This window comes from Stenella coeruleoalba, assembly GCF_951394435.1.
Source record: "Stenella coeruleoalba genome assembly, chromosome: 15".
Taxonomy (NCBI): domain Eukaryota; kingdom Metazoa; phylum Chordata; class Mammalia; order Artiodactyla; family Delphinidae; genus Stenella; species Stenella coeruleoalba.
This window is the reverse complement of record NC_137161.1, coordinates 45443092-45468912: the sequence shown is the minus strand read 5'-3', so window position 1 is coordinate 45468912 and position 25821 is coordinate 45443092. Positions and strand designations below refer to the sequence as shown.

Below are 25821 nucleotides of genomic sequence, written 5' to 3'. Positions count from 1 at the left end.
TTTCAGAAAATATTGTATAAAGAAGGCTGTTTCTTCTTAATGGTCTTTTTGATAGAGAGTTCCCTTAGTCTAAGGGATTTTTTGTTCCAGAAATTAGCAAGGAAAAAACTGTCCACGAAGATTTATTTTCTTTAAATATGTTACTTGGACCCCTTAGTCCCATAAGCTATTCTTGCTTTTGTTGAGTATTGGGCTGTAAAAAAAAAAAAAAAAAAAAAAAAAATTACAAACCATGTGAACTTTTAGAACATGTTTTCTAGAAGTAAAATTTCAGAATTTGAAGGAATCCGATCAATATAAACAAGCATTTTGAAATGTGGCACATCAGTAATAGTTATGCTAGCTTGGCTAATATTTTGAAAGTCAATTTTATTAGTATGCAAAAACCCAAACTGGGAAAATTTCCTTCAGGTGTATTGCACCATTGTCATACTATTTTTTCTGCTTATTTTTTTATGTAAAATGTTTTAAAAATCAGTTATCATTTTACAAAAATGCATTCACAGCCCCTTGATAAAGGCTGATCCACTTGCTTCTTTAGTGTTTCGGGTTTTTTTTTTCTTTTTGTGGAAGGAACTGGAGTTTTTAATTACTATTATTATTATTTACTATATAAAATACATTTAGAGAAAGTGCAACTTTTAAAACACCTTCTTAAAGAATGCACTTTGCACATTCAGAAAAACACCCAAACAGTGAAGTTAAATAAAATGTTTTGCTTCAAACTATAATTCTAAAACTTCAAATGTAGAAGAGCTTTAAGGTCTCTGGTAGATGTTTTGGTCATTTATAAATCACGTTTTATCCATGTTAACGTCTTTAATTTTTCTTCATTTCATAAGCTCACGTTCTTCAGCTTTTTAGTATTTTTACTCCGCTACCAGTTCTTTAAATCATGAGTCAACTGAGCTGTGTTGTCACATCATGCCAAGTAGTGTTAAAAAAAAAAAAACTATACAACTTAGTGTAAAATAAATGACCATTTGACTCTTACCAAAAAAAAAGTACTTAAGGTTCTTTTAAGTTATATTTAAATATCCTTTTGAAACACAGGAAATATAAATCATCATATTAAAGAGTAAATACATTATTTGTTCAAGAAAACACCAACAAAATCGGTGTGTAACCCCTATTAAGTTCTAAATATGAAAAAATTATAAATATTTTAGTTACTTATTCTTTACATACTGATTACAATTCAGTAAATCACCTTATTCTCTTCTTGACTTCAAACAGGTTAATTAATTGATGTCTATCTTAGCAATTTTGCTTACTTGTTCTAATGTTTTATCACGGTATTCAAATTAAGATAAGCAAATACCTTAGAAAGAGTAAATAACATGTCTACAGAAAGACAGGGTGTCATTTATTTTATCCATTCATTGGGGAGACCAGTTTCCATATAAAAAGTAGCTTACAACCCTTCTTTCTTTTGATGAACTGCATATTAGGGGGAAAATCCTCTTTTAGGGTAATATACAAACACTCATTGCCAAATAATGATCAAAACATTTAAAAAACAGCATTAAATTTAAAAAGCTATATCAATTCGTATAAGCGATATTTTGATTAAGTTTATTCCATTTCTGTAAATGGCAATAACTCCTCTGCAATAATGTTGCTATGTGCATGATCCACCTTGAGCTACAATTAAATTTACTTTCCATCAAACATTAATGAAATTGCACTTAAGGGGAGGGGGATTCGAAAATTAATCTCCCAAGGTAAGTTCCACTCCAAGAAGAATTCATTGCTAAAGCTGGGTTGGTTTTTAGAGCAACAAACACCAACGAAGTCTCCAACGTTTAAAACTCTGAGAGCTTTGGTTAGGAACGTGGTGGATCTGGATTCGGCCGGCTTTTCACATAATTTAGGAACCTCTGGAAGGAGGAAATAACCACCTCAACCACCTTAAAGCCCCCTGGCGCGATGCTCGTGATTCGATCCTGGGGCTGTCGCGTCCCCACACCCAGTAGTAAGGTTCCGCGCCCGCCCGCCTCCACGACCCGTCCGTCCGTTTGCGAGCTCCGCGTCCGCCGTCGGTCCAAGCCGACCCTCAGGCGTCACGAGGGACCCCGCCCGGCCCGCGCCGTCACCACGTCCTGCCATAGAGCAGGTTGGCGCCCAGCGCGCCGCCGCCGTAGTCCCCAGCCGCCGCGTCCAGGGCCGCCAGGCCTCCCCCCGGGCCGTGCAGCGCGGGCGGGCTGGGCGACAGCTCCTCCAGCTCGGGCGCGGGCGTCGGCGCGGGCGGTTGCGGGCCGGCCTGGCCGGGCGTCGGCGTGGCCGCGCCGTTCTGGCAGGGCTTGCCGTCCTTGACCAGCACGGGCACGGCCACGCGGCGCGGGGACGGCGGCGGCGGGCCCAGGCCGACCTCCTGCTGCAGCTGCTGCGCCGCCTTGTCCTTGGCCTGCCGCTTCATCTTGTACCGGTGGTTCTGGAACCAGATCTTGACCTGCGTAGGCGTCAAGTGGATCATGCTGGCCAGGTGCTCGCGCTCGGGCGCTGATAAGTACTTCTGCTGCTTGAAGCGCCGCTCCAGCTCGTAGACCTGCGCCTGCGAGAACAGCACGCGGCGCTTCCTCCGCGGCGGCGCCGCCGCCGCCGTATGCAGGGGCGCCAGCGACTTGGCGGCGTCCGCGATGCCCGGTAGCGACCCCATGCCGGCCACGTTCACTCCCGCTGACGGCCCCATGAACCTGGAGACTGGGGAGGGGCCCAAAGGGAATGCCAGTCAGCCGCCACCCAGCTCGCTTCACACCGCTGCAGCCGCGACGCCGGCGTGGCCCCGGCGGGTCCCAGGACGCCCCGCGCGCCCAGGGGCCCAGCACCCCCCGCGCGCGCAGGGGCCCAGGACGCCCCGCGCGACCCCGGCCGGGTCCTAGCGCCCCCTGCGCGCTCAGGGTCCCAGGACACCCCGCGCGCTCCGAGCCCGGTCCCAGCGCCCCCCGCGCCTCGGACTGTGGCGGGAAAAGCCCGCGCGGTCCGCTGCCCTCCGTCCCGCGTTCCCGGCCCCGCTCACTTGACGAGAAGCGCGGGTCCGGGTTGGCGCCGTACCAGCCGGTGGCCGCGGCGGCCGCGCCGCTCCGCATGCCGTCCGTGTAGGCGGGCAGCTCGCCCATGTTGCCCAGGCCGCCGTTGCAGTAGCCCCCCATGGCGCCGTGCGGGAACTGCGGGACGCCGGGCGGCATGTGGTAGGTGGCGGCCGCCGCCGCCGCCGCCGCCGCCGCTGCTGCCGCCGCCGCCGCGTTGTGGCCCGCCATGGCGTGCGGGGGCTGCATGCCCGCCACGGCCGCCGCTTGCGAGGAGGGCCCGGTCGGCGGCGCGCGGTAGGCGGCGGCCGCGGCCCCCAGAGGCGCCCCCAGGCCGGGCGGCGCACCGTCCATGGCGCCGCCGAACTTCTTGTAGGTCTCCTCGATGGGGCTCAGGATGTCGGACACGGAGAAGGGCGTCGTGTGCTTGGGGCTCAACGACATGGCTCGGCGGACGGCCAGGTAGGGGGGGCCGGGGCGGGCGGGACGCGGCGGCCGTGGGTCGCCGCCACCTGGGCCGGGGCGGCAGCGCCTGTGACCAGGAGTCGGCGGCGCGGCGAGCCCCCGGAGCTGCGGGATCTGGGGTTTATTTTAGTCCCGCGCCAGGTTTACGACAGACTCGGGGGGCGGAGCAACATCGCACACGAGCAAACAATGGTCATTGACATCTTTTTCTCTCGGCCCCCCACCTCCCCATAGTGGAGACAAAAAAGGTAAAGGGGGCAGTTGGGTGTTTCTTGAAAAGATCACTCCCCTTTGCTTTCTCCATGCTTCCCGCCTCCATCCCGGCCGTTATCCCAACCCTGGAGCACCAGAAATAGAAACTCCGAGGCCGGCGTCGAGGCTTGAAGTGAAGGATTCCGCGCCTCTGCCGATCCAGACCCCAGTTTTCCTAAAACTACTGACTTCGTAGCAAAGTCCAGTGTAATTGGGGAGGGGGTATGTGGTGTTAAGTTGAGGGGGGGATGGTGCAGGGCTCGCCTATTCGTCTCTAGCTACCAGCCTCTCACTCGCTCCATCATCTAAAGTGTTAAAAAAAAAAAAAAAGAGAGAGAAAGAAAGAGAAAAGGAAAGGCTCTTGGGTCCCACCATAAGAGCGCATAAAGAGTGAGGTACCGTGACCGTTCTGTGCCTTTGTAGGGCTTCTAATTTATGCATCCTTAGATTCTCAAGCATCATTTTGTGGACAACCAAACGGGCACTTCCAAATTAGCTCAAAGTATCCAAATCCAAAGAAGAGAGAAAACATAGAGATACAAATACACAGATGCTAACTTGTAAGTATTCTGTTTCTTCTCTGTGGGGATGGAGGTCGGGTAAGGGAAAGAGGGTACATTTTTATCTTTCGAATGTTTCCTGTTCAGCTTGCACCTGCAAAGTTCTTTACAGGTTTCTTCCCCCCCCGCCCCACTTTTTTTTTCCCCGCATCCGCCCAAGTACAAATATCCAACTTAGGGATTACTGGCCTATCACTACAATGATCAAAAAGAAGAGAAAGAAAACACCGCGAAAATCCAAATATTTCTAGCTATTCGAAATGGGTCTTTTTATTGTTTTATGAAAAATATAACCTGCTCAAGGATTATGAAATGGATGCACAGATCAGGTGAAAATGGTAGTTTCTCTTGAAAAATACTGTAGATAAACTGATTCTAAAAAAAACTTTGTCATCCTTTGATTTGCATATTTACCTGCATAGCAAAGAACTTAGACATTGTGAACTTTCCTCTGAATGCTGAACACCACAAAGAATAAGACAAAAGAAGTGTGAGAAGCATACTGACTAAATTTTTAAAACAGCCCTGCAGTTAAAAAAATGAAACAACCAGGGAAATGAAGATGCAGTTTTTAAGTTTTCCTGGAGACTGGGGCAGGAGAAAGAAAAACAAGGAGAGTGCTTTCTTAAGCAAGATTTTATTGTTTAGAAAAAGAAGAACAGGATGTATGAAAACAATTCCAGTTTAACCTGATAGAACATAAAACCTAATAGTACACAGTCTTGAAGGGAAGAACAGTTACCATTTCCTTGTTTGGTTTCAGTGCTTTGGTTGAAATGTCTTCCATGGTTTTGCTCTTATTATTTTAATCATTGTTTTGTTTATTTTAGTGAGTTTTGCAAAGAATCTGGGGGTGGGTGTTGGGGGGGAGGGACCAGTATTCACCTATGGGAAGAAAGTGTCAACCAGGCAAGTGTGTAGAGTATTAGTATTTTAAAATACTGAAAGATCCAAAAGACAAGGTATCATGATTGTTTCCAGATGTCAGTTGCTGACTTAGTAAGATTAGTATTGCTACAGTTTTTGCACCACACTACTTCTACAGGTCTTTCCTCAGCTTGAAACACTTGGGCTAGGTCTTCATCCTCACCTGCACTGGAATTGCCTACTTAATTTTTTTAAATTAGTGATTTAATACAATGAAGTATTCATGTATCGTATGTATTTAAGTAGTTGCTAGAATCTTAAAAACTGCAGTTTGGTTTTTAAGTTCTGGTTTCATTCAAATTGTATTGTTTACTTGATTCTCTTAAAAATAGTAAGAAGTCTTTCCTTTCAAACTTTCCTCAGAGACAAGAGAGTAAGTAAAAGTAGCTTTTATAACATCTATGGATATAAAAGTCATTTGTGAACCGTTATATTTTAGTTTTCAAGTCGAAACATGTTTTAGAAGTGAAACCTATTATCACAGTCTTCATTCGTGTTGTTGAGTTACCCAAAGTGCAAAAGTGTTTACAATTATAGTTTTTTTTAGACAATTATTATTTATTCTGTTTTCAGGCTATACATTTCATCTTGTGTAATATTTTTATAGAACTTTAGGGTAGCAGTTCACATTGAGTGGTTAAACTACAATTTGTTGCTTATTTTGTTTTTCAGCTGTAGTGGGTCTTGCTACAAGTTCATTTACATCTGGAAAGTTCCCACCTTTAAATAAAAAAGCACTTTATCATATCTCGGGGCTCTCTGCAGATAGTCACTTTGTGGCTGCTTGGGAACTTGATACCCTAATTAGTTCTCCTTTACTGGAGGTGAACAGTTCTGGAAAAAAAATCCACAATCTTCAACATTTTTCCCTATCATTTGTTTGTGTTTCATTCCAGAAATTACATAACTTCATGCTGGAAACACTGTTTGGATGTGTGCAGATGATTCTGGAAATAGGTGTAGTCTGGAGGATGTGTATCTACATTTATATACAGATACAAATTAGAATAATCCAATTGATGCTCCATTAAAGCTCTTTATCAAATTCATTTCATCATATTGTTGTCTGCCTAAATTATGTATGGAAATTTATACTCAGTAGATTCTTGAATACTATTGACTTGTGAAATTGGATTTCATAGGAAATACGTTTCTGAGAAATGTTTTCTTGTTGGTTTTTTTCTTTCCTTAAAAACAATGCCGGCACTCAGAAAAAAAACCCCAAAACCAAATACTACCAAAGAGAACAAAGTGAAAAGAGATGTTCCTCCCCTTCCCATCCTCCCACTTTCCCTCAAGCCTCCCATTTTCCCTCCTCAGAGGCACTATTACCTGTTTCTTCTGGCATAGTCTGTACATCTTGAAGCATACTACCATTTTACACACAGGGGGTAGCATATAGTTTGATACCTTGCTCTTTTCACAGTTTAGGTTTTTGTAATTTTATGTGTCACACCACTGAAAACTTAATAAATGGGCTGTGGCAGACATATAGAAACATTTCCTAGATAAAAAGATTCAGCAGAACCTCAGCTTTCTGACAAAAATGTGGTAGTTAATGAAAATTTCTCATGTGTTTGTTAACCTTAGGGCCAAAATTATTTGGCAAAAACAACTCTGAAGTAGGAGCCTTCCCCAGATAGAGGATTTGCTGTTGTCAGACAGGAGCTCAGAGAAAGGGGCCTGAGAGACTTTGAGAAACCAGTCAGTTACTTAAAGGGAAATGTTGTTTTTCTAAGGTGGCAAGTAGATTTCTAATGTATCCTGAATTTCCTTATAAAGAAAAACTGTGTTTGAAAATATAACTTTCTGCTTGACACTCAAGAAGATAAGTGCCTTTTAGAAATGAGACACTTGCTACATTTGTGATTAGTTTAAAATAGTTGTGAAATAATTTGATTAGTAAAATTCTCACTTTTGGGAAGTAGCTTTAAAATATTGTCTTTGCAGTTGGGAAGGAATAAAATGAAGCAGGTCAAGATACTAGTATTTTGTAGCAAAATTTATGATTATAAAGAGGAAGCAAAACTGTTACAAAGATGAAACACAAAGTTTTAAAAAAATTATTTTTAAAATGTTTGCCAATTTCTGAAATTTGGTTTCTTTTTAGTCCTTCTAAAAGACTCTGTGTTTTTGAATGTTCATTTCAATTATTATGAGTCTCTTATGATAATTTTACACTTGTATTTATATGACTTTGTTATTTCTCCCTCCTCCTCCTGCAACGGGGGATGGCAGAGAGGAGGGTTTCCACAATACCCACATGCCTCCCCGCCAAGCCTCCGTCTCTTAACCCTCAGCTCTTTCCCTGGTGTGCTGAAATGCAGCTAGGGCCGAGGGGAGTGGGACTCTCTCTCCTTGGGAGGACAGGAGGAAGAGACTAGAGAACTGGACAACCCCCCACCTCATCCTTTCATAATTTCTTCACAAATGCAAATTCCTTGCAGTTTAACTCCTATTAAAAAAATCTGGAGTCACTCTTTCCTGATACTCAGATTTTTAGATTGAAAATAGTTTTCTGACCAATGAATACATTTTAAATTTAAATGATTTTTAGTACAATGTGAGAATGAGTAGAGGGTGTTAAGACATGATTGTTGTTGGAATCATCATCATAATAAGGGCCAATTAAATGGTTCTTAAAAAACAAAAAGAAAAACTAGAAACCTCCCCTTCTAGGGGATAATAACGTTAGGCTACACCAAAGGGGTAAGAGTATGAAAATTGACCAGTGTGGCACAACTCTCTCACCCTAGGATTATGAACTTAAGCTAGAAATTTAAATTTTTCTATGTTTTAAAAATTATTTTTATTTTTATATATTTATTTTTTAAATTAATTAATTATTTATTTTTTGGTTGTGTTGGGTCTTCATTGCTGCTGGCAGGCTTTCTCTGGTTGCAGCAAGCAGGGGCTACTCTTTGTTGCGGTGTGCCGGTTTCTCATTGCGGTGGCTTCTCTTGTTGCGGAGCCCGAGCTCTAGGTGCGCAGGCTTCAGTAGTTGTGGTTCACGGGCTCAGTAGTTGTGGCTCGCAGGCTCTAGAGTGCAGGCGCAGTAGTTGTGGCACGTGGGCTTAGTTGCTCCGTGGCATGTGGGATCTTCCCAGACCAGGGCTCGAACCCGTGTCCCCTGCATTGGCAGGCAGATTCTTAACCACTGTGCCACCAGGGAAGTCCATAAAAATTATTTTTAGAGTAAATATTAAAATAAATACATGATATGGGAAACAAGGGCAATATTGAAATATATTCTTTATTGTGATAACAAGTTTACTTGTATATCTTGCTTACACAGAAAGTTTAAACTTTTTAGAATATAATAGCATTTCCATTGAACAATATCTGACATTTTTTACATGTCTTGGAATGTAATTAAATGGTTCTTTTATAGGAAAAAAAGAATGCTTTGAATTTTAAGCAAAATGGTATTTCTATTTATTATTTTGTGTGAGGAGCTTGTCATTCTAAAGGTTGTACCATATCTCTACACATACCTGCGTGAATACATATAGCTTTTTAAAATATATACTTTTATAACTTTTTTTCTCAAGTGCACTCAATTTTTCCAAATCTAAGTTTCATTGAATTTAAAGTCTCTTTCTCTCCTACACGTCACATTAAAGATGTATCACCTTACGTTTACAAATTAATTTGTGATTATCAAGGAACGTATCAGTCTTTACACCTGCTATCATTTACTTGAAGGAGAAACTTCAGTTTGGGGCATTTTTGATAAATTATTTGTTGCATTTATTAATAAAGTTTTACTATACACATTTTAGAAGAAAGAACTATGAAATTAGCATAATTAGAGAATGTTGCTCAATGTTTCCCTTTTTGTTCTGTGTACTATGAATGTTGTGGAGCTATTTGTTATGTCTCTATCTGCATTCTTCGTTGAGAATTGTGCTTGATGCAGTAGGCTAGTGTTCACCTCATAAATCAATGTCAGTTTTGGTAGATTTTAAACAATTTAATTTTTGGTTCAATAATTCGCTTTACAAAGCTTGATATGAAATAATTTTATTAATCTACTTTATACAGACACTGAGTGCAGTGAGGAGAACTGATTGATGAAAGTTTCCTCATAAGGTTTCCTTTAAAAAAACAAAAAATAAAAACCTAGTAAAATGAGTCTTAAATCACAACATATCTGTCAGATGGACTTGAAGTTTACTGAATATTGCCTCAAAATACCCAGTTAAGTGAACTAACAATGAGATGACTCTTCAGTAAACCTAGTGTTTATTAAGTATTTGAAAATTAGGTACTAAATTTGATCTTGTAACTCTGTAGGGAATTACATGAGGTAATACTGAAAAGATGATTCAAACTTTTTTTTTTTTTTTTTTTTTTTTTGCGGTATGCGGGCCTCTCACTGTCGTGGCCTCTCCTGTTGCGGAGCACAGGCTCCGGACACGCAGGCTCAGTGGCCATAGCTCACGGGCCCAGCTGATACGTGGCATGTGGGATCTTCCCGGGCCGGGGCACGAACCTGTGTCCCCTGCATCGGCGGGCGGACTCTCAACCACTGTACCACCAAGGAAGCCCTCAAACGGTTTTTTGCTTTTAGAATTAGTGGAAATTTCACAAGTGTCACAAGCTAGTAGCTATTGGAATTTGGCCAAAAATGCCAAGTAAGAATTACTTGAGAAAATCAGTACCAGCTTGAATGAAAGCAGTTTATCATTGGTATACAGCATGTCTTTAGAAATAAATATTATCTCACAGAAGAAATAGGTAAATTTGGAATAGGTCATCTATTCTAAAATAAAAAGCATATATGTATATGCAAAATAGTTTAAAAAGCTAACAAAACTAACTTAACTGTAAGAATAAATGGCAAACTTCAGTGGGTGAGAGATTTTTAAAAAATTACACAGTATAAAAGAAATTTAAAATAGAGTTTATAATTGTTTAAAGTTCACTTTTTAATAGGATAAATAAATCTTGAACTGTGAAGGGTGTATTACGGTTGGATGTTGTGCATAAGTTGTTCTAGGAGTTAGATGATGGAATACAAAGTCATTGTTTTGATTTGTGTTTTGTATGCTTACTGTTATAAACATATAAAATACTCTGAAAGATCTGAAAGAAAACTATTTCACGTGCGAAGTTTTAGTTTTCTATAAATAGTCTGGTATGTGTGATGATTTCTTCTAGAGTTAATTCTTTTAAATGCAATGTTTCTTTAGAATAATCAGTGGTAGTGCATATATGATTGAACTGTCATTATGAACATAATTGATGACAGACTGCCTTGCTGCAGCTCTTATGAACAATTTGCAGAGATTAAAAGGGTGATGGAAATGGTGGTTTAGGAATTGCTTTCTAAAGACACGAGAGGATCGAAAAGAAACCTGGGGTTTCCAGTGCCCTGTGAAATCATTTTCACATAAAACCCAGGTTTAGTAGGTACAAGTGTTGTTTAAGTGCTCTGCTCTTGAAAAAAAAAATTATGTGGCATAAAGAGATGATTTGGTCATGGATCTTAAATGATCAAATCAGAGTGTCTATTCTATACCCGTTTCAAAAGGAGAAATGCAGAATGTTCTGTCTATTCAGTATTCCATATGTGCCTGCATTTAACTACGTAGGCAATAAATGAATATAGGTAAATACTCATGAAAATCAAACACTTTTCATACCCCAGAAAGGCTAACCACAATTGTCCTTAGCTATCTATATACATAGATTGCCACATTTCCATATATTCAAGCAGAAAGTTGTATCTCTCATGTAAATGTTTTGACATAGACTCGGAGAATTAGTTATATGATGCAAAAAAGAAAAGCTTAATTATATACTTCTTCTACCTTGATTCATAAAGGATATGAGGCAGCTTTTAAATAAGTAGGTTTGTGTACTTCAAACATTTAGTAAGAATCATGACCTCTGGGCTTCCCTGGTGGCGCAGTGGTTGAGAGTCCGCCTGCCGATGCAGGGGACACAGGTTTGTGCCCCGGTCCGGGAAGGTCCCACATGACGCGGAGCGGCTGGGCCCATGAGCCATGGCCGCTGAGCCTGCGCATCCGGAGCCTGTGGTCCGCGACGGGAGAGGCCCCAATAGTGAGAGGCCCGTGTACTGCAAAAAAAAAAAAAAAAAAAAAAAAGAATCATGACCTCGTAGATAAGGATCTTGTAATAGTAAGAAGTTAAGATATGTCTGAAAAAAACATCAAATCTATGGGCCATAAAGCCTACCAAGTTCCTGTAGTTGAACCCCAACCTTGGCTGTAAGCGTCCTAGTGGTCATCTGGAAAAGCCAGTTACACTTTCCTTATTTTTAGGGGAAAAAACAAAACAAAACCAAAAACAAACACCACCCCCACCCCCGCCTCGATTCTTCAGGAAAAGAAGCACTCTAAAAGAAATTCCTCACAGGGGGCTTCATATAGGAAACACTGAATACTGTAACATTCTTAATAGTTTTCTAGCAGAGTTATTTCATAAAGTTAGCTTGTTTTAGCGGCCATTCCTCAAAAATTTGAGACCTCAACACCAAATCAGCTCAATTAAGGTAACTGAGGGGTGGGAGCAAAGTAAGTGATATGGTCCAGATGGGTAGCCTTCTGATGTTCCAGGACTGAACTCCACACTTTTCAAAGAAGATGTCATAAAAACCACAACATTGTTACGCTTTGGTTATTAGAAAGTTCTTATACTGAGGCTAACTATGTCCCTCTCATTTGCAGATATCAGTCCCAATTCAACCTTTTGATGCCAAATTATAAGTCTGGTCTCCCATAAAGCCCTCTAAATATAAGAAGATACTATATTAATCATATTATGTTTTCTCCTTTTCATATAAAAAGTGCCCCAAAACAAAAAAAAGTCTGTAGTGAACATACACAATTATTAACCGAGAATTTATCAAGTGATTACTATTTATCAGGTGATTATCAGGAGTGTCCTGAGTGCTTTAGAAAATTGGGAAGGGAGCCCTTCTGGTACGAGAAAGAGGAAACTTATTCTTGGCATCCATATTCTGATCTTGAAATGGTACTTTTAAATTGTATGTACGTATGTGTGTATTACTTTATTATTTTAAATTATATGTACATATGAATGTATGCTTGTGTGTACATATATATGTGTGTGTATATATATATATACATGCCAGGTTCTAAGCAATTGACTTACTAATGAACTTTTTAGAACATATCCCATTTATAAGGTGGAGATAAGGCTAAAATCCTGAAACCCACTAACAGTAATCTTTACTAATGTGCTAGGTACGTTCGTGAACTTTAGGTGTTTATCTCATTTGATAGTTACAATAGAAGAGAACTTAAAGTGTGACTGACATTGACAGTGATTCAAGTTAAAAATTATTCTTTTTTTTCTTCCAGGTGTATTGAGATATAGTTGGCATACAGCACTGTATAAGTTTGAGGTATACAGCATAATAATTTTATTTACATACATCATGAAGTGATTCTAAGTTTAGTGAATTTCCATTATCTCATATAGGTACAAAATATGAGAAATAAAGAAATAGAAATAACTGTTTTTCTTGTGATGGGAACTCTTAGGATTTACTATCTTAACAACTTTCATATATAACATATATCAGTGTTAATTGTATTTATCATGTTGTACATTACATCCCTAGTGTTAATTTATCTTATAACTGGAAGTTTGTACCTTTTGACCACCTTCATCCAATTCTCCCTCCCCTCACCCCCCACCTCTGGTAACCAAAAATCTGATCTCTTTTTCTAGGACTTTGGTTGGTTGGTTGGTTGGTTTTGAAGTATAATTGACCTACAACACTATGTTAGTTCCTGTTACACAAAATAGTGATTTGATATTTCTGTGCGTTTCAAACTGATCACCGCGATAAGTCTAGTTTTGATATGTTACCATACAAAGACATTACATAGTTATTGACTATATTCTCTACACTGTACATTTCATACCCATGACTCATTTATTTTGCAACTGGAAGTTTGTACCTCTTAATCTTCCTCACCTATTTATTTTTGTCCCATTACTCCCCTTCACCCTGGCAAACACCTGTTTGTTCTTTGTATCTATAATTCTGTTTATGTTTTGTTACGTTGGTTCATTTTTTTTAGATTCCACATGTAAATGAACTCATACAGCATTTGTCTTTCTTTGTATGACTTGTTTCACTTAGCATAATAGGTCCATCCATGTTATCACAAATGCCGAGATTTCATTCTTTTTTATGGCTGAGTAATATTCCACTGTATAAATACATCACATCTTCTTTATCCATTCATCTATTGATGAACATCTAGGTTGCTTTCATATCTTGGCTATTGTAAGTAATGCTGCAGTGAACATAGGATGTATATATCTTTTCTAATGAAAAATATTCTGAAAAGGAGTGGGAAAGAGATCTCAAAGATACTTCTTTCCTGCATCTCTACAAGGGTGATAGATTAGGATTTATGTGATATTTGAGTAGCTATTGTTAATGAAACTATTCTTACATTGTCAGACTATTCTGATGGCTATCTAGATAAAATTTAAAAACTTACTATTCAACTGGATATTTGTTTTCTGTACATTTTCTTTATAAGGACAGCAGAAAGTTTGGAAGTTTCTAGTGACTATAAGCAGAGTTAATAGAGCAGTGATAAAAAGAGTTTTTTTCTGTAGTTACTGCAGTAATAAAACAATCTCCTTAAAAATATTTACAACATAATTTCTCAAAATTATGTAAATATTTGATTTGTAGATTATAGGCATTATTGATATCTGCTCAATATTATTACAGTTACTGAAGTAATAGAATCTTGTTGAAAAACAATTCAAAATACTGTTGAAGTATATTATTGTAGAACAGTTGTGTCCAATACAAATACAATGTGAATCACATACGTAATTTAAAAATTTCTGGTAGCTACATTAAACAAAGTAAAAAGAAACAGGTGAGATTAAATAAAAATGTATTTTATTTAACCCAATATATTAAAATTTTATCTGTAGCTCCAAAACTATAGCCCCCAGGCCAAATTCAACCAGGCACCTGTTCTTCTACAGCCCAGGAGCTAAGAATGGTTTCTACATTGAAATGGTTGAAAAATGAATAATAATATTTTGTGACATGTAAAAGTTATATGCAATTTAAAGTTCAGTGCTCATAAATAACATTTTATTGAATATACCCACACACCTTTATCAGTGGCAAAGTTGAGTAGTTGTAACAGAGACCATATATGGCCCACAAGCCTAAAATATTTGCTTGCTGGTGCTTTTACAGAAAATGTTGGTCAAACTCAGCCAAGGTAAAAGTGAAAGTGAAAGTCACCTTTACAAATACCCAATCCCACGCCAATCTCCGGAAGTAATCACTATGAAGGTATGAAGGGTTTTCTGTGTGAGTTTTTCTAGATCTGTATGACTACACATATTCTGTAGTTCTGTTTCTTTATGTATCTAGAACTTATATTCACACTTAAAAAATATAATGGCATCATTTCATATATATTCTGATTTCTTCACTTAATGATATTTTATATCAGTTTCAAAATGAGTACTTTTTTTTTTTGGCTGCGTTGTGTGGCATGTGGGATCTGAGTTCATCCACCAGGGATCGAACCTGTGCCCCCTGCATTGGGAGCATGGAATCTTAACCACTGGACCACCGGGGAAGTCCCTCCAAATTAGTACTTATACATATGTTCCTTGTTAGTACAAATATGTGCTTTCATGGCAGTGCACGTAGATGTTCTCATTCTAGAATCTACTTATTTATATCCCATGATTCAGGTTTACTATATGTTATTTTTTCAGTCCCATGTTAATGAGTTTAGGCTCTTTCCTCTCCTTTCTTCCCCTCCTGTCTTTCTCTCTCTCTCTCTCCCTTTCCCTCTCTCTTTCTATTACAAACAGTGCTGCAGTGAACATTCATGCAGATCTGTGTGTACTGGTACAAATATTTCTGCAGGATAGATTTCTAGAAGTAAAATTGGATCAAAGGGTAAGTTTATTATACATTTTGGTAGGAGTTGCCAAATTAGCCTCCAAAAAAACCAGCATCAGTTTATGTGTCAGTGGTGTGTGATGTAACCTTTTCTCCCTACATCTCTCACCAACACTGAATAATCATTAAAAAAAATTGTTTTTACCAGTCTAGTTCAGCTTTACATACATAACTTAGTATTTCCTTAATAGTCTTCTATTTGCTAAAGTACTGTTGCTCATTTAAAAAAATCAAAAAAGAAAAGAAAATTAACCAAGAAATATATAAAGTGCGAGGGGCAAGTCCTCTGAAATAACATTCAGAAATAACCACTCTTAAATAAGAATTCAAGCGAGAAGATTTAGCTTAGGACTCTGATATATTTGTATTTTCATCCTGATTAGTTTTCTTTGAGAGGAATATGGCATAGTAAAAAGCAATCATGCTTTAGAATTAGACTTCAGTTGACTCCTACTCTATCAAACTGTAAAATTTGATGGCAAATTTTACTTTATCTTTCTGAACTCAGTTTTCCCATCTGTAAAAATGTGAAGGTTAGATTAAATAGGTTTAAATAATAGATGAAGTCACCGATCATAGCTGTTGCATAGTGTTTGCTTTATTTATTGCTTCCTTTCTTTTTCTCTCACTGCTTTCTTTCTGAGAACAACAAAAATACACGTTTCCTAAAATACCATGTTTTATTGCAGAGGTTGGCAACCCATGATACGTCAAAGGAGATAGCTGAGAAGTAACGTTAGTATAGTAATGGATATGGACTTGTGGAGAGAAAGATTTATTCCTTTGAGGACTGAGTCTTCTCACCATCTCCTGACATCACCCCTTCAGGTCATCCCCTCTTGTCCCATGACATTCTACAGCCAAAATTTTTGTTTCTTTGTTTGTTTTTAAACCTCAATATTGAGTAGTGATTCCTTCCACTTTAAAAAAAATTTTTTTTAATTTATTTATTTTTGGCTGCGTTGGGTCTTCATGACTGCACGTGGGCTTTCTCTAGTTGCTGCGAGGGGTGGCTACTCTTTGTTGTGGTGCATGGGCTTCTCATTGAGGTGGCTTCTCTTGTGGAGCATGGGCTGTAAGCGCACAGACTTCAGTAGTTGCGGCAGGCAGGCTCAGTAGTTTTGGTGCGCGGGCTTAGTTGCTCCGCAGCACGTGGGATCTTCCTGGACTAGGCTCAAACCTGTCTCCTGCATTGGCAGGCGGATTCTTAACCACTGCGCCACCAGGTAGGCCCCTCTACAGCCAAAATGTTGAATAACATTATCCTCCCTTTGGGGAAAGCATGACTCTTCAGGCATAAAGGAAGTACCTTAACATTTTTTTTTATTGAAGTATACTTGATTTATAATGTCGTGTTAGTTTCAGGAGTACAGCAAAGTGATTCAGTTATACATACATAAATATCTTTTTTTTCAGATTCTTTTCCCTTATAGGTTATTACAGAATATTGAGTACAGTTCCCTGTGCTATACAGTAGGTCATTGTTGGTTATCTGTGTTAAATATAGTAGTGTGTATGTTAATCCCGAACTCCCCCACCTTTCCCCTTTGGTAACCATAAATTTGTTTTCTATGCTGGTGGGTCTATTTCTGTTTTGTATATAAATTCATTTGTATCATTTTTTTTTTAAGATTCTGCATATAAGTGATATCATACGATGTTTGTCTTTCTCTGTCTGGCTTACTTCACTTAGCATGGTAATCTCTAGGTCTACCCATGTTGCTGCTAATGGCATTATTTCATTCATTTTTATGGCTGAGTAATATTCAATTGTATAAATATACCACATCCTCTTTATCCATTCATCTGTCAATGGAAATTTAGGTTGCTTCCATGTCTTGGCTCTTGTCAGTACTGCTGCAATGAACATTGGGGTGCACATATCTATTTGAATTATGTTTATTCCAGATACATGCCCAGGTGTGGGATTGCAGGATCATATGGCAGCTCTGTTTTCTAAGAGCTCCATACTGTTTTCTAAGGAACCTCCATACTGTTTCCCATACCCATAGTGGCTGTACCAATTTACATTCCCATCAGCAGTGTAGGAGGGTTCCTTTTGCTCCACACCCTCTCCAGCATTTATTATTTGTAGAATTTTTGGTGATGGCCATTCTGACCAGTGTGAGGTGATACCTTATTGTAGTTTTGATTTGCATTTCTCTAATAATTAGCAATGTTGAGCATCTTTTCATGTGCCTACTGGCCATCTGTATGTCTTCTTTGGAGAAATGTCTGTTAAGGTCTTCTGCCCATTTTTGATTCGGTGGTTTGTTTTATTGATATTGAGCTGTATGAGCTGTTTGTATATTTTGGAGATTAACCCTTTGTCAGTTGCAGCATTTGCAAATACTTTCTCCCGTTCTCTATGTTGTCTTTTCGTTTTGTTTATGGTTTCCTTTGCTGTGCAAAAGCTTTTAAGTTTAATTAGGTCCTATTTGTTTATTTTTTTTTTATTTCCATTATTCTAGCAGATGGATCCATAAAGATATTGCTGCAATTTATGTCAAAGAGTGTTCTGCCTATGTTTTCCTCTAGAAGTTGTATAGTATCTGGTCTTATGTTTAGGTCTTTAATCCATTTTGAGTTTATTTTTGTGTGTGGTGTGAGAAAATGTTCTAATTTCATTCTTTTACATGTAGCTGTCCAATTTTCCCAGCACCACTTATTGAAGAGACTTTCTTTTCTCCATTGTATTTTCTTGCTTCCTCTGTCATAGATGAATTGACCATAAGTGTGTGGGTTTACTTATGGGCTCTCTATTCTGTTCCATTGACCTATGTGTCTATTTTTGTGCCAGTACCATCCTGTTTTGATTACTGTAGCTTTGTAGCATAGTCTGAAGTCAGGGAGCGTGATACCTCAGCTCTGTTATTCTTTCTCAAGGTGGTTTTGCCTACTTGGTGTCTTTTGTGTTTCCATACAAATTCTTAAATTATTTGTTCTAGTTCTGTGAAAAATACCATTGGTATTTTGATAGGGATTGCATTGAATCTGTAGATTGCTTCAGGTAGTAAGGACATTTTAACAATATTAATTCTTCCAGTCTATGGACATGGTATATATCTTTCTATCTGTTTGTGTTGTCTTCAGTTTCTTTCATCAGTGTCTTATAGTTTTCCAAGTACAGGGTTTTTTTTTTTACCTCCTTAGGTAAGTTTATTCCTAGGTATATTATTTTTATGTGATTGTAAATGGGATTGTTTCCTTAATTTCTTTTTCTGATAGTTCATTTTTAGTGTATAGAAATGAAACAGATTTCTGTATATTAATTTTGTATCCTGCAACTTTACTGAATTCATTGATGAGCTCTAGTAGTTGTTTTTTTTTTTTTTTTTTTTTGGTAGGATTTTCTATGTATAGTATTATGTTGTCTACAAACAGTGACAGTTTTACTTCTTTCTTTCCAATATGGATTCCTCTTCTTTTTCTTGTCTGATTGCTGTGGCTGGGACTTCCAATACTGTGTTGAATAAAGATGAGAGTGTGCATCCTTTCTCATTCCTGATCATAGAGGAAATGCTTTCAGCTTTTCACTGTTGAGTATGATGTTGGATGTGGGCTTGTTATATATCACCTTTATTATGTTTAGGTATGTTCCCTCTGTACCCAGTTTCTGGAGAGCTTTTAATCATAAACCAATGTTGAATTTTGTCAAAAGCTTTTTCAGCATCTATTGAGGGGATTATATGGTTTTTAGTCTTCAAATTGTTAAGGTGATGTATCACATTGATTGAATTGCATATATTGAACCATCCTGGCATCCCTGGGACAAATTCCACTTAATCATAGTTTATTATCTTTTTAATATATTGTTGGATTCAGTTTGTTAAATTTTGTTGAAGATTTCTGCAGCTGTGTTCATCAGTGGTATTGGCCTGTAAATTTCTTTTTTTGTTATATCTTTGTCTGGTTTTGGTGTCAGGGTCATGCTGGTCTCACAGGATTAGTTCAGAAGCATTCTTTCCTCTGCAATTTTTGGGAATAGTTTGAGAAGGATAGGTGCTAACTCTTCTCTAAATGTTTGGTAGAATTCAACTGTGAAGCCATCATATCCTGGACTTTTGTTTGTTGGGAGGTTTTTGTTTTGTTTTGCTTTTTTTTTTATTACTGATTCAATTTCATTACTGGTAATTAGTCTGTTCTTATTTTCTGTTTCTCCCTGGTTCAGTCTTGGGAGATTGTACATTTCTAGGAATTTGTCTACTTCTTCTAGGTTGTCCATTTGATTGGCATATGTTGTTTTTGGTAATCTCTGATGATCCTTTGTATTTCTGTGGTGTCGGTTGTAACTTCTTTTTCATTTCTTTTTTTATTGATCTGAGCCCTCTGTCTTTTCTCTTGATGCATCTGGCTAAAGATTTATCAATTTTGTTTATCTTTTCAAAGACCCAGCTTTGTTTTACTGATCTTTTCTATTTTTTTTGGTCTCTATTTCATTTATTCCTGCTTTGATCTTTATGAGTTCTTTCCTTCTACTAACTTTGGATTTTGTTTGTTCTTCTTTTTCTAGTTCCTTTAGGTGAAAAGTTTGGTTGTTTATTTGAGATTTTTCTTATTTCCTGAGGGAGGCTAATGTCACTATAAACTTATTTCTTAGAACCTCTTTTGGTTGTACCATAGATTTTTTTTTTCTTTTTAAATATTTATTGGGACTTCCCTGGTGGTCCAGCGGTTAAGAATCTGCCCTCCAATGCAGGGGACGTGGGTTCGATCCCTGGTCGAGGAACTAAGATCCCACATGCCATGGGGCAACTAAGCCCACATGCTGCAACTACTGAGCCCATGTGCTCTAGAGCCCACACACCACAACTAGAGAGCCCACGCTCTGCAACTACTGAGCCCACACGCTCTGGAGCCCGTGCACCACAACTAGAGAGCCTGCGCTCCGCAACTACTGAGCCCCCATGCTCTGGAACCCAGGCGCCACAATTAGAGAGAAGCCCGTGTGCTGCAACGAAGAGCCCACATGCTGCAATGAAAGATCCCATGTGCTGCAACTAAGACCCAGTGCAGCCAAGAATAAATAAATAAATAAATATTTATAATTTTTTTTTTTTTTTTGCGGTACGCGGGCCTCTCACTGTTGTGGCCTCTCCCATTGCGGAGCACAGGCTCCGGACGCACAGGCTCAGCGGCCATGGCTCACGGACCCAGCCGCTCCGCGGCACATGGGATCTTCCCGGACCGGGGCACAAACCCGTGTCCCCTGCATCGGCAGGCAGACTCTCAACCACTGTGCCACCAGGGAAGCCCAATATTTATAATTTAAAAAAATTCTTATTTCTTTTTTATTTATTTGGCTACGTTGGGTCTTAGTTGTGGCATGTGGGGGCTTCATTGCGATGCACAGGATCTTCGCTGTGGCATGCAGGTTTCTCTCTAGTTGTGGTGTGTGGGCTTTCTAGTTGTGGCTTGTGGCTCCAGAGCACATGGGCTCTGTAGTTGTGGCACCTGGGCTCCAGAGCGTATGGGCTCTGTAGTTGTGACATGTGAGCTCTCTAGTTGTGGCACATGGGCTCAGTAGTTGTGTCATGTGGACTTAGTTGCCCCATGGCGTATGGGATTTCAGTTCCCCAACCTGGGATCGAACCTGTGTCCCCTGCATTGGAAGGTGGATTTTTAACTGCTGGACCACCAGGGAAGTTCTCTGTACCATAGATTTTGGATCATTGTGTTTTCATTTTCATTTGTCTCAGGTATTTTTTTTAATTTCATCTTTGATTTTTTTTGGTGATCCATTGGTTGTTTAATAGCCTATTGTTTAGCCTCCACGTGTTTGTGTTTTTTACATTTTTTTTCTTGTATTTGATTTCTGGTCTCATAGTGTTGTGGTTCAGAAAATATTCTTCATATGATTTCAGTTTTCTTAAATTTACCAAGGCTTGTTTCATGGTTTAGCATGTGATCTATCCTAGAGAATGTTCCATGTGCACTTGAAAAGAATTCGTATTCTGCTGCTTTTGGATGGAATTTTCTGTATATATCTATTAAGTCCATGTGGTCTAATGTGTCATTTAAGGCCAGTGTTTCCTTATTGATTTTCTGTTTGGTTGATCTGTCCATTGATGTAAGTGGGATGTTAAAGCCCTGTACTAATATTGTGTTACTGTCAGTTTCTTCCTTCATGTCTGTTAGTATTTGCTTTATGTATTTAGGTGCTCCTATGTTGGGTGCATATATATTGACAATTGTTATATCTTCTTCTTAGATTGATCCCTTGATCATTAGGTAATGTCTTTGTCTCTTGAATGGTCTTTGTCTTAAAGTCTATTTTTTCTGATACAAGTATTGCTACCCCAGCTTTTTTTTGGATTTCCATTTTAATATTAATCTGCTTAGGAGTTGTGCTGTGTTTAATGTTTTCTGTAGTTGTAGGTGCCAGAGGCCTTCACATTTTTCTAGTGAAGTCCTTGCTTTTGTCTCTCTTGTTGTTTTAGGGCTGCACTAAGGACTTCCTTAAATACAGTCTGTATCTCAAAGCTCTTTCAGCTGCAATCCCACTGTTACTATACTGTAATACTAATGATATAGTGGGAAAACATAGGGGAGGGGAAGTGTTCTATAATCTTATGATTAAATCTCAGTCTTTTAGTGGGCCTGTGTCCCTGGATGTGACTTTCACAAGTGTATTTTAGCTCTCCCCAGCCTTCAGTGAGGCAGAAAAACTAGAGAGGGCTGGGGTTAGAGAAATGCCCTTCCCCCAGATCAGATACATCTTCAGCAAAGTCCTTGCCCTTGAAGAATGGGCATTTGCAGGGCAATGCTCTGGGTATATTTCACAGTGATTACTTTTCCCCTCCCCCTGCCACAGCCCTGAGGGGATCTTTCTTGGCTTTTTATCACAAGAACCTGGTGGGGTTCTTGGAGGTAAAACCCACAGAAGTGTGGACCCCCCTAAGGCTGAACCCCCCAAGAGATTCTCACTCTTGTGTTAGTTTACCCTCAGCCTCCAGCGATTCATCACATTTACCATTTATGTGCCCCTACCAGTTTATGGCTCTAGCACTTCTGCTCCAGTTAAGCACATCTCAGCTGTGAGTCTGAGAGTTCTCCCATCTTGCCAGATTTCAAGGTGGCAGATAGCCTTGCATCCTCAGTTCTCTAATGGGTCCAAGAAAAGCCACTGATATTTCAGTTTGTTCAGGTTTTTGCTCGCTGTAAAGAAGAGAATGATGACTTCTAAGCTCTTTACTTTTGGAAGTGAAATATGCTAATAAGCACTTAGTAGCCACTAAATAAGCAGTTTATTAGACAGTAGAATTTTATGTATTTGTTTAAGAACTTTATTTTTTTTGCTGTTCTGGGAATTGCCAGCTTACATTAAACATTTTTTAATGCAAAATTAAAGCTGTCTCAAAATAGTTAGAGTTATAAAAGGGAGATTCGATTTGTTATCAGTAGCATCAAAAGATCTGTTGGTTAACACAACATTGTAAATCAACTATACTTCAGTTAAAATTTTTTTGAAAGATCTATCGGTGGAAATTTTGTGTATGTAGGCTGATCTTAATTCAACATAAGAAGCTTCTGGGAAAATTATTCAACAATGTTGGGCATATAGGTGGTAGTTTATGTATTTGAAAATCCTTTCCTAATTGTGAATTGATTTGGGAATGCCACTAAGTTTTTCCTATTCCCCTAGGTAAGTATGTAAAAGCAGAAGCTAAGTGACAACTCTTCGGGTACTTACAATAAAGAGTAACTATCTTGGATGAGAGGGGGCACTATATAACTTCCAACGTAGAGATTCTTTGATTCTCTGACACTGTGCCCTTTCAACCTCCCAAAGTGGAAAAGTCCACTTCTCTTCCAAATTTTTCTAAGTAGAGTTTAAATCCATTTATACACTTTTAATGGGATGGCCTAGAGGAAACTGATGTTCAGTGTCCTAAATCCCATTCCAGCTTTGGAGCTAAGCATTAGGCATGGAGCTTCTGTGCAGCAGGAGATTGTTATGAGTACCAGCCCAGCCTGGAGCCATGCATCTAAATGAGACCCCAGTGGGCAAGCTTGCATATGTGTGTAGTGCTGGGCTGTGGTGACATTGCTTACAATATGCCTGTGAGGCAGAGGACAGAGGATATGCGTTGTGCCCAAGCTCCTGTGAAGTGAATTTCTCCTTTTGCAGGAGGTTATGTGCAGGGAAGAGACAGGCTCAGATGTCTTAAAATTTATCTCCATTGCTGGGAAACTGCTGTGTGTAGCAACCTTGCTGAAAATACAAAGCTTATGGTCAATATAGCTACTTTGTATTGCTTTTGACTAAAAGCTTTGTTAGTGACAAAAGAAAGAAAGACCTTGGTTGGTTGTTTTACATCTTACTGTTTTATTTTGAAGAAACAAACATGTTCCCAAATGTTAAAAAATAAACCAAATCTTTTAAATGTTGTTTTCAAGGGCTGGGAAATATTTTGAAGTAATGATGTTTCTGAATTTTATATAATTCATAGTCTCTAAACTCTGTACAATTCATGTTCTTTTCTCCTCTAGTCAACCCCAGATATATTTATAAACATATTTATGTGTTTCAGGAACCACTTACGTTGACTTCAATATACTTACTAAAGAGTTGAGCCCAGAAAGTTTAGGGTTTTGCCGGTCACTTTTGATGGTTAGTGGCAGAGTTGATAGGTTTTATGTAAAGTGATCCTTTCTTAACACTCATAATTTAAAAAAAATTTAAATTAAGGTATAATTTACATACATTAAAATTCACACTTTTTAGTGTTCAATTCTGTGAGTTTTGACAAATGCATACAGTCATGTAATCACCACTACAATTAAAATATTTCCACTAACAAAAAATCAACTCTGCCCTTTTAAAGGTTTAGATTTTACTTTAAGGTCTGTGATACATTTTGTGTCAACTTTTGTGAAACTGTGAGGAAGTGTGGATCTAGTTATTTCCTTCCTTCCTTCCATCCCTCCTTCCTTCCTCTCTTTCTTCTGTCCCCCTCCCTCCCTCCTTCCTTTCTCTCTTCCTTTCTTTCACAAATGGATATCCAGTCATTCAAGGACCATTTGTTGAATAGCCTTTCTATTTTTGTTGAAAATTAATTCACCATATATGGGTATATCTAAAGTTTCTGAGCTCTCACTTCTGTTTCACTGATCTCTATGAGTATAAATCTCAAAAATTTTAAATTCATTAGTGTGGTTAAGTTATAAATGTCTTTGGTCCCATAATTTCTAGTTTCTAGAAAATCTGTTTTGATATTAAAAGTATTCAAGAGTAAAACATTACAAAGAAAGTAGAAATATTTTTTTTTCTCTTAACTCCTAGTAAGGGTCTCTTTGTTTTTGTCTAACTTCATCTTTTCTGGCCTGAGTTTGAATGGCAGAGTGTGCATCAAGATGGAGGATGGAGCTTCTCCCCCGCCTACATTCAAAGCAAGACATCTCTGGTTTCTTTGACAAGAGCTGTATTTCATCAGAGATTTTGTTTCTAAAGTACTGTCTCTCTGAGTCCATATTTAGCTGTAGGTGGATTTTGTCTCTATTTGAGGGGTGGTGGGGGTGAAGGGAGCAAGGGCACCAACCACTAAAAAACTATGCTCCATACACCTCCAGGGTCTGAGCTTCTAAATTAGTCACTCGCTCCTGGGGATCCCATGGCTATGGAAGAGACAGGAATGAGAGGGGAAGTTTTTTGCTTTAACCAGAGAACCCTGATCTACTATATTCTCTTCCTCAGTGACTCTTGTTCTCTAACTGCCATTGGGTGGGCTTTGTGTAGTCTTGGAAACGTTCACCTCTGCCTTGACACTGGATGAGCACGGTCACTCACAGACTGTGGGGACCTCCCACTCTGTTCCATGCACATGGCTGAGCACCAGATTCCAGAATGTTGCAGCTAGGCTTACAGATAGGGACATTCACTGCACCTGCTAAGGGTGGCACTAGGTTGCCTCCACTATACCGTGGTGTTTCCTGCTTGACAAATTGCTTGTCTCTCTCTCTTCCCATCGACAGCTTGCAGAGTATGCCTCTGAAGGGACTGTGCCTCAGTGTGCTCCAGCAGTTCCCAGAAGGCAAGCCATTGCCCTTTTCTTGATGTCATTTCCCTCCCTCCCTGATATAGTGAGTAGTCGTCCTTACCGTCCCCTCTGCTTAGGTCAGAGCCAACTCACGAAGTCAGCCTTGGGCTGTTTACAGAGTTCCTCAGAACTCTGTAGCACCCCCAGCCCCCATCCCCATTCCACAGTGTTACAACAGGCGCTTTCGTCTCCCTTCTCTTGAGGGCAGTATACCCAGGAATAACTGGCTGGGTGGTGTTAAATGAAAATGCATCTCAGCTACCTGATTCAGCCACCCATCCTTATTGAGCTCATGGTTCCTTATTTGTAGGGCTGCTGTCAGTGGAAGACATCTCCCTCTACCCTAATGGCCCAGTACTTGGAGCAGCAGCCATCTGGGGCCAGAGAAGAAGCGGATTTTACCTGCAGTCTTCATCAGTCCATTTCGCTTTCCAAATTTCAATCTTCTAGGAAGGCACCTGTGTGCAAATGATCCCAGGGCCTTCAGTCATGCTGCCTCTTGCCCTTTTCCAAGACATGACTTCAGAGTCAGCCATTTAAAAATTTAGTATGTAGTCTTCTAGATTCTTTTATGCATTAAGAAAAACATA

At 39.4% G+C, this 25821-nt stretch overlaps 1 protein-coding gene and 1 long non-coding RNA gene across 2 annotated transcripts in view; one reads left to right on the top strand and one right to left on the bottom strand.

Annotated features, from left to right (window-relative positions):
* Window positions 1–1147: 1147 nt before the first annotated feature.
* Window positions 1148–3485, bottom strand: NKX2-4 (NK2 homeobox 4). The gene is made up of 2 exons (XM_079943898.1): window positions 3020–3485; window positions 1148–2703 (listed from the first exon to the last, which is right to left on the bottom strand). The coding sequence occupies exons 1-2, from the start codon at window positions 3471–3473 to the stop codon at window positions 2093–2095; spliced, it is 1065 nt and encodes a 354-aa protein (XP_079800024.1). The 5' UTR covers window positions 3474–3485; the 3' UTR covers window positions 1148–2092.
* LOC307197703 overlaps window positions 3398–25821 on the top strand; it is a 59460-nt gene continuing 37036 nt past the window's right edge. Inside the window, exons 1-2 of the long non-coding RNA XR_013831488.1 lie at window positions 3398–3491; window positions 3625–4306. This is a non-coding gene — a long non-coding RNA (uncharacterized lncRNA). The remainder of the gene's footprint in view (window positions 3492–3624; window positions 4307–25821) is intronic.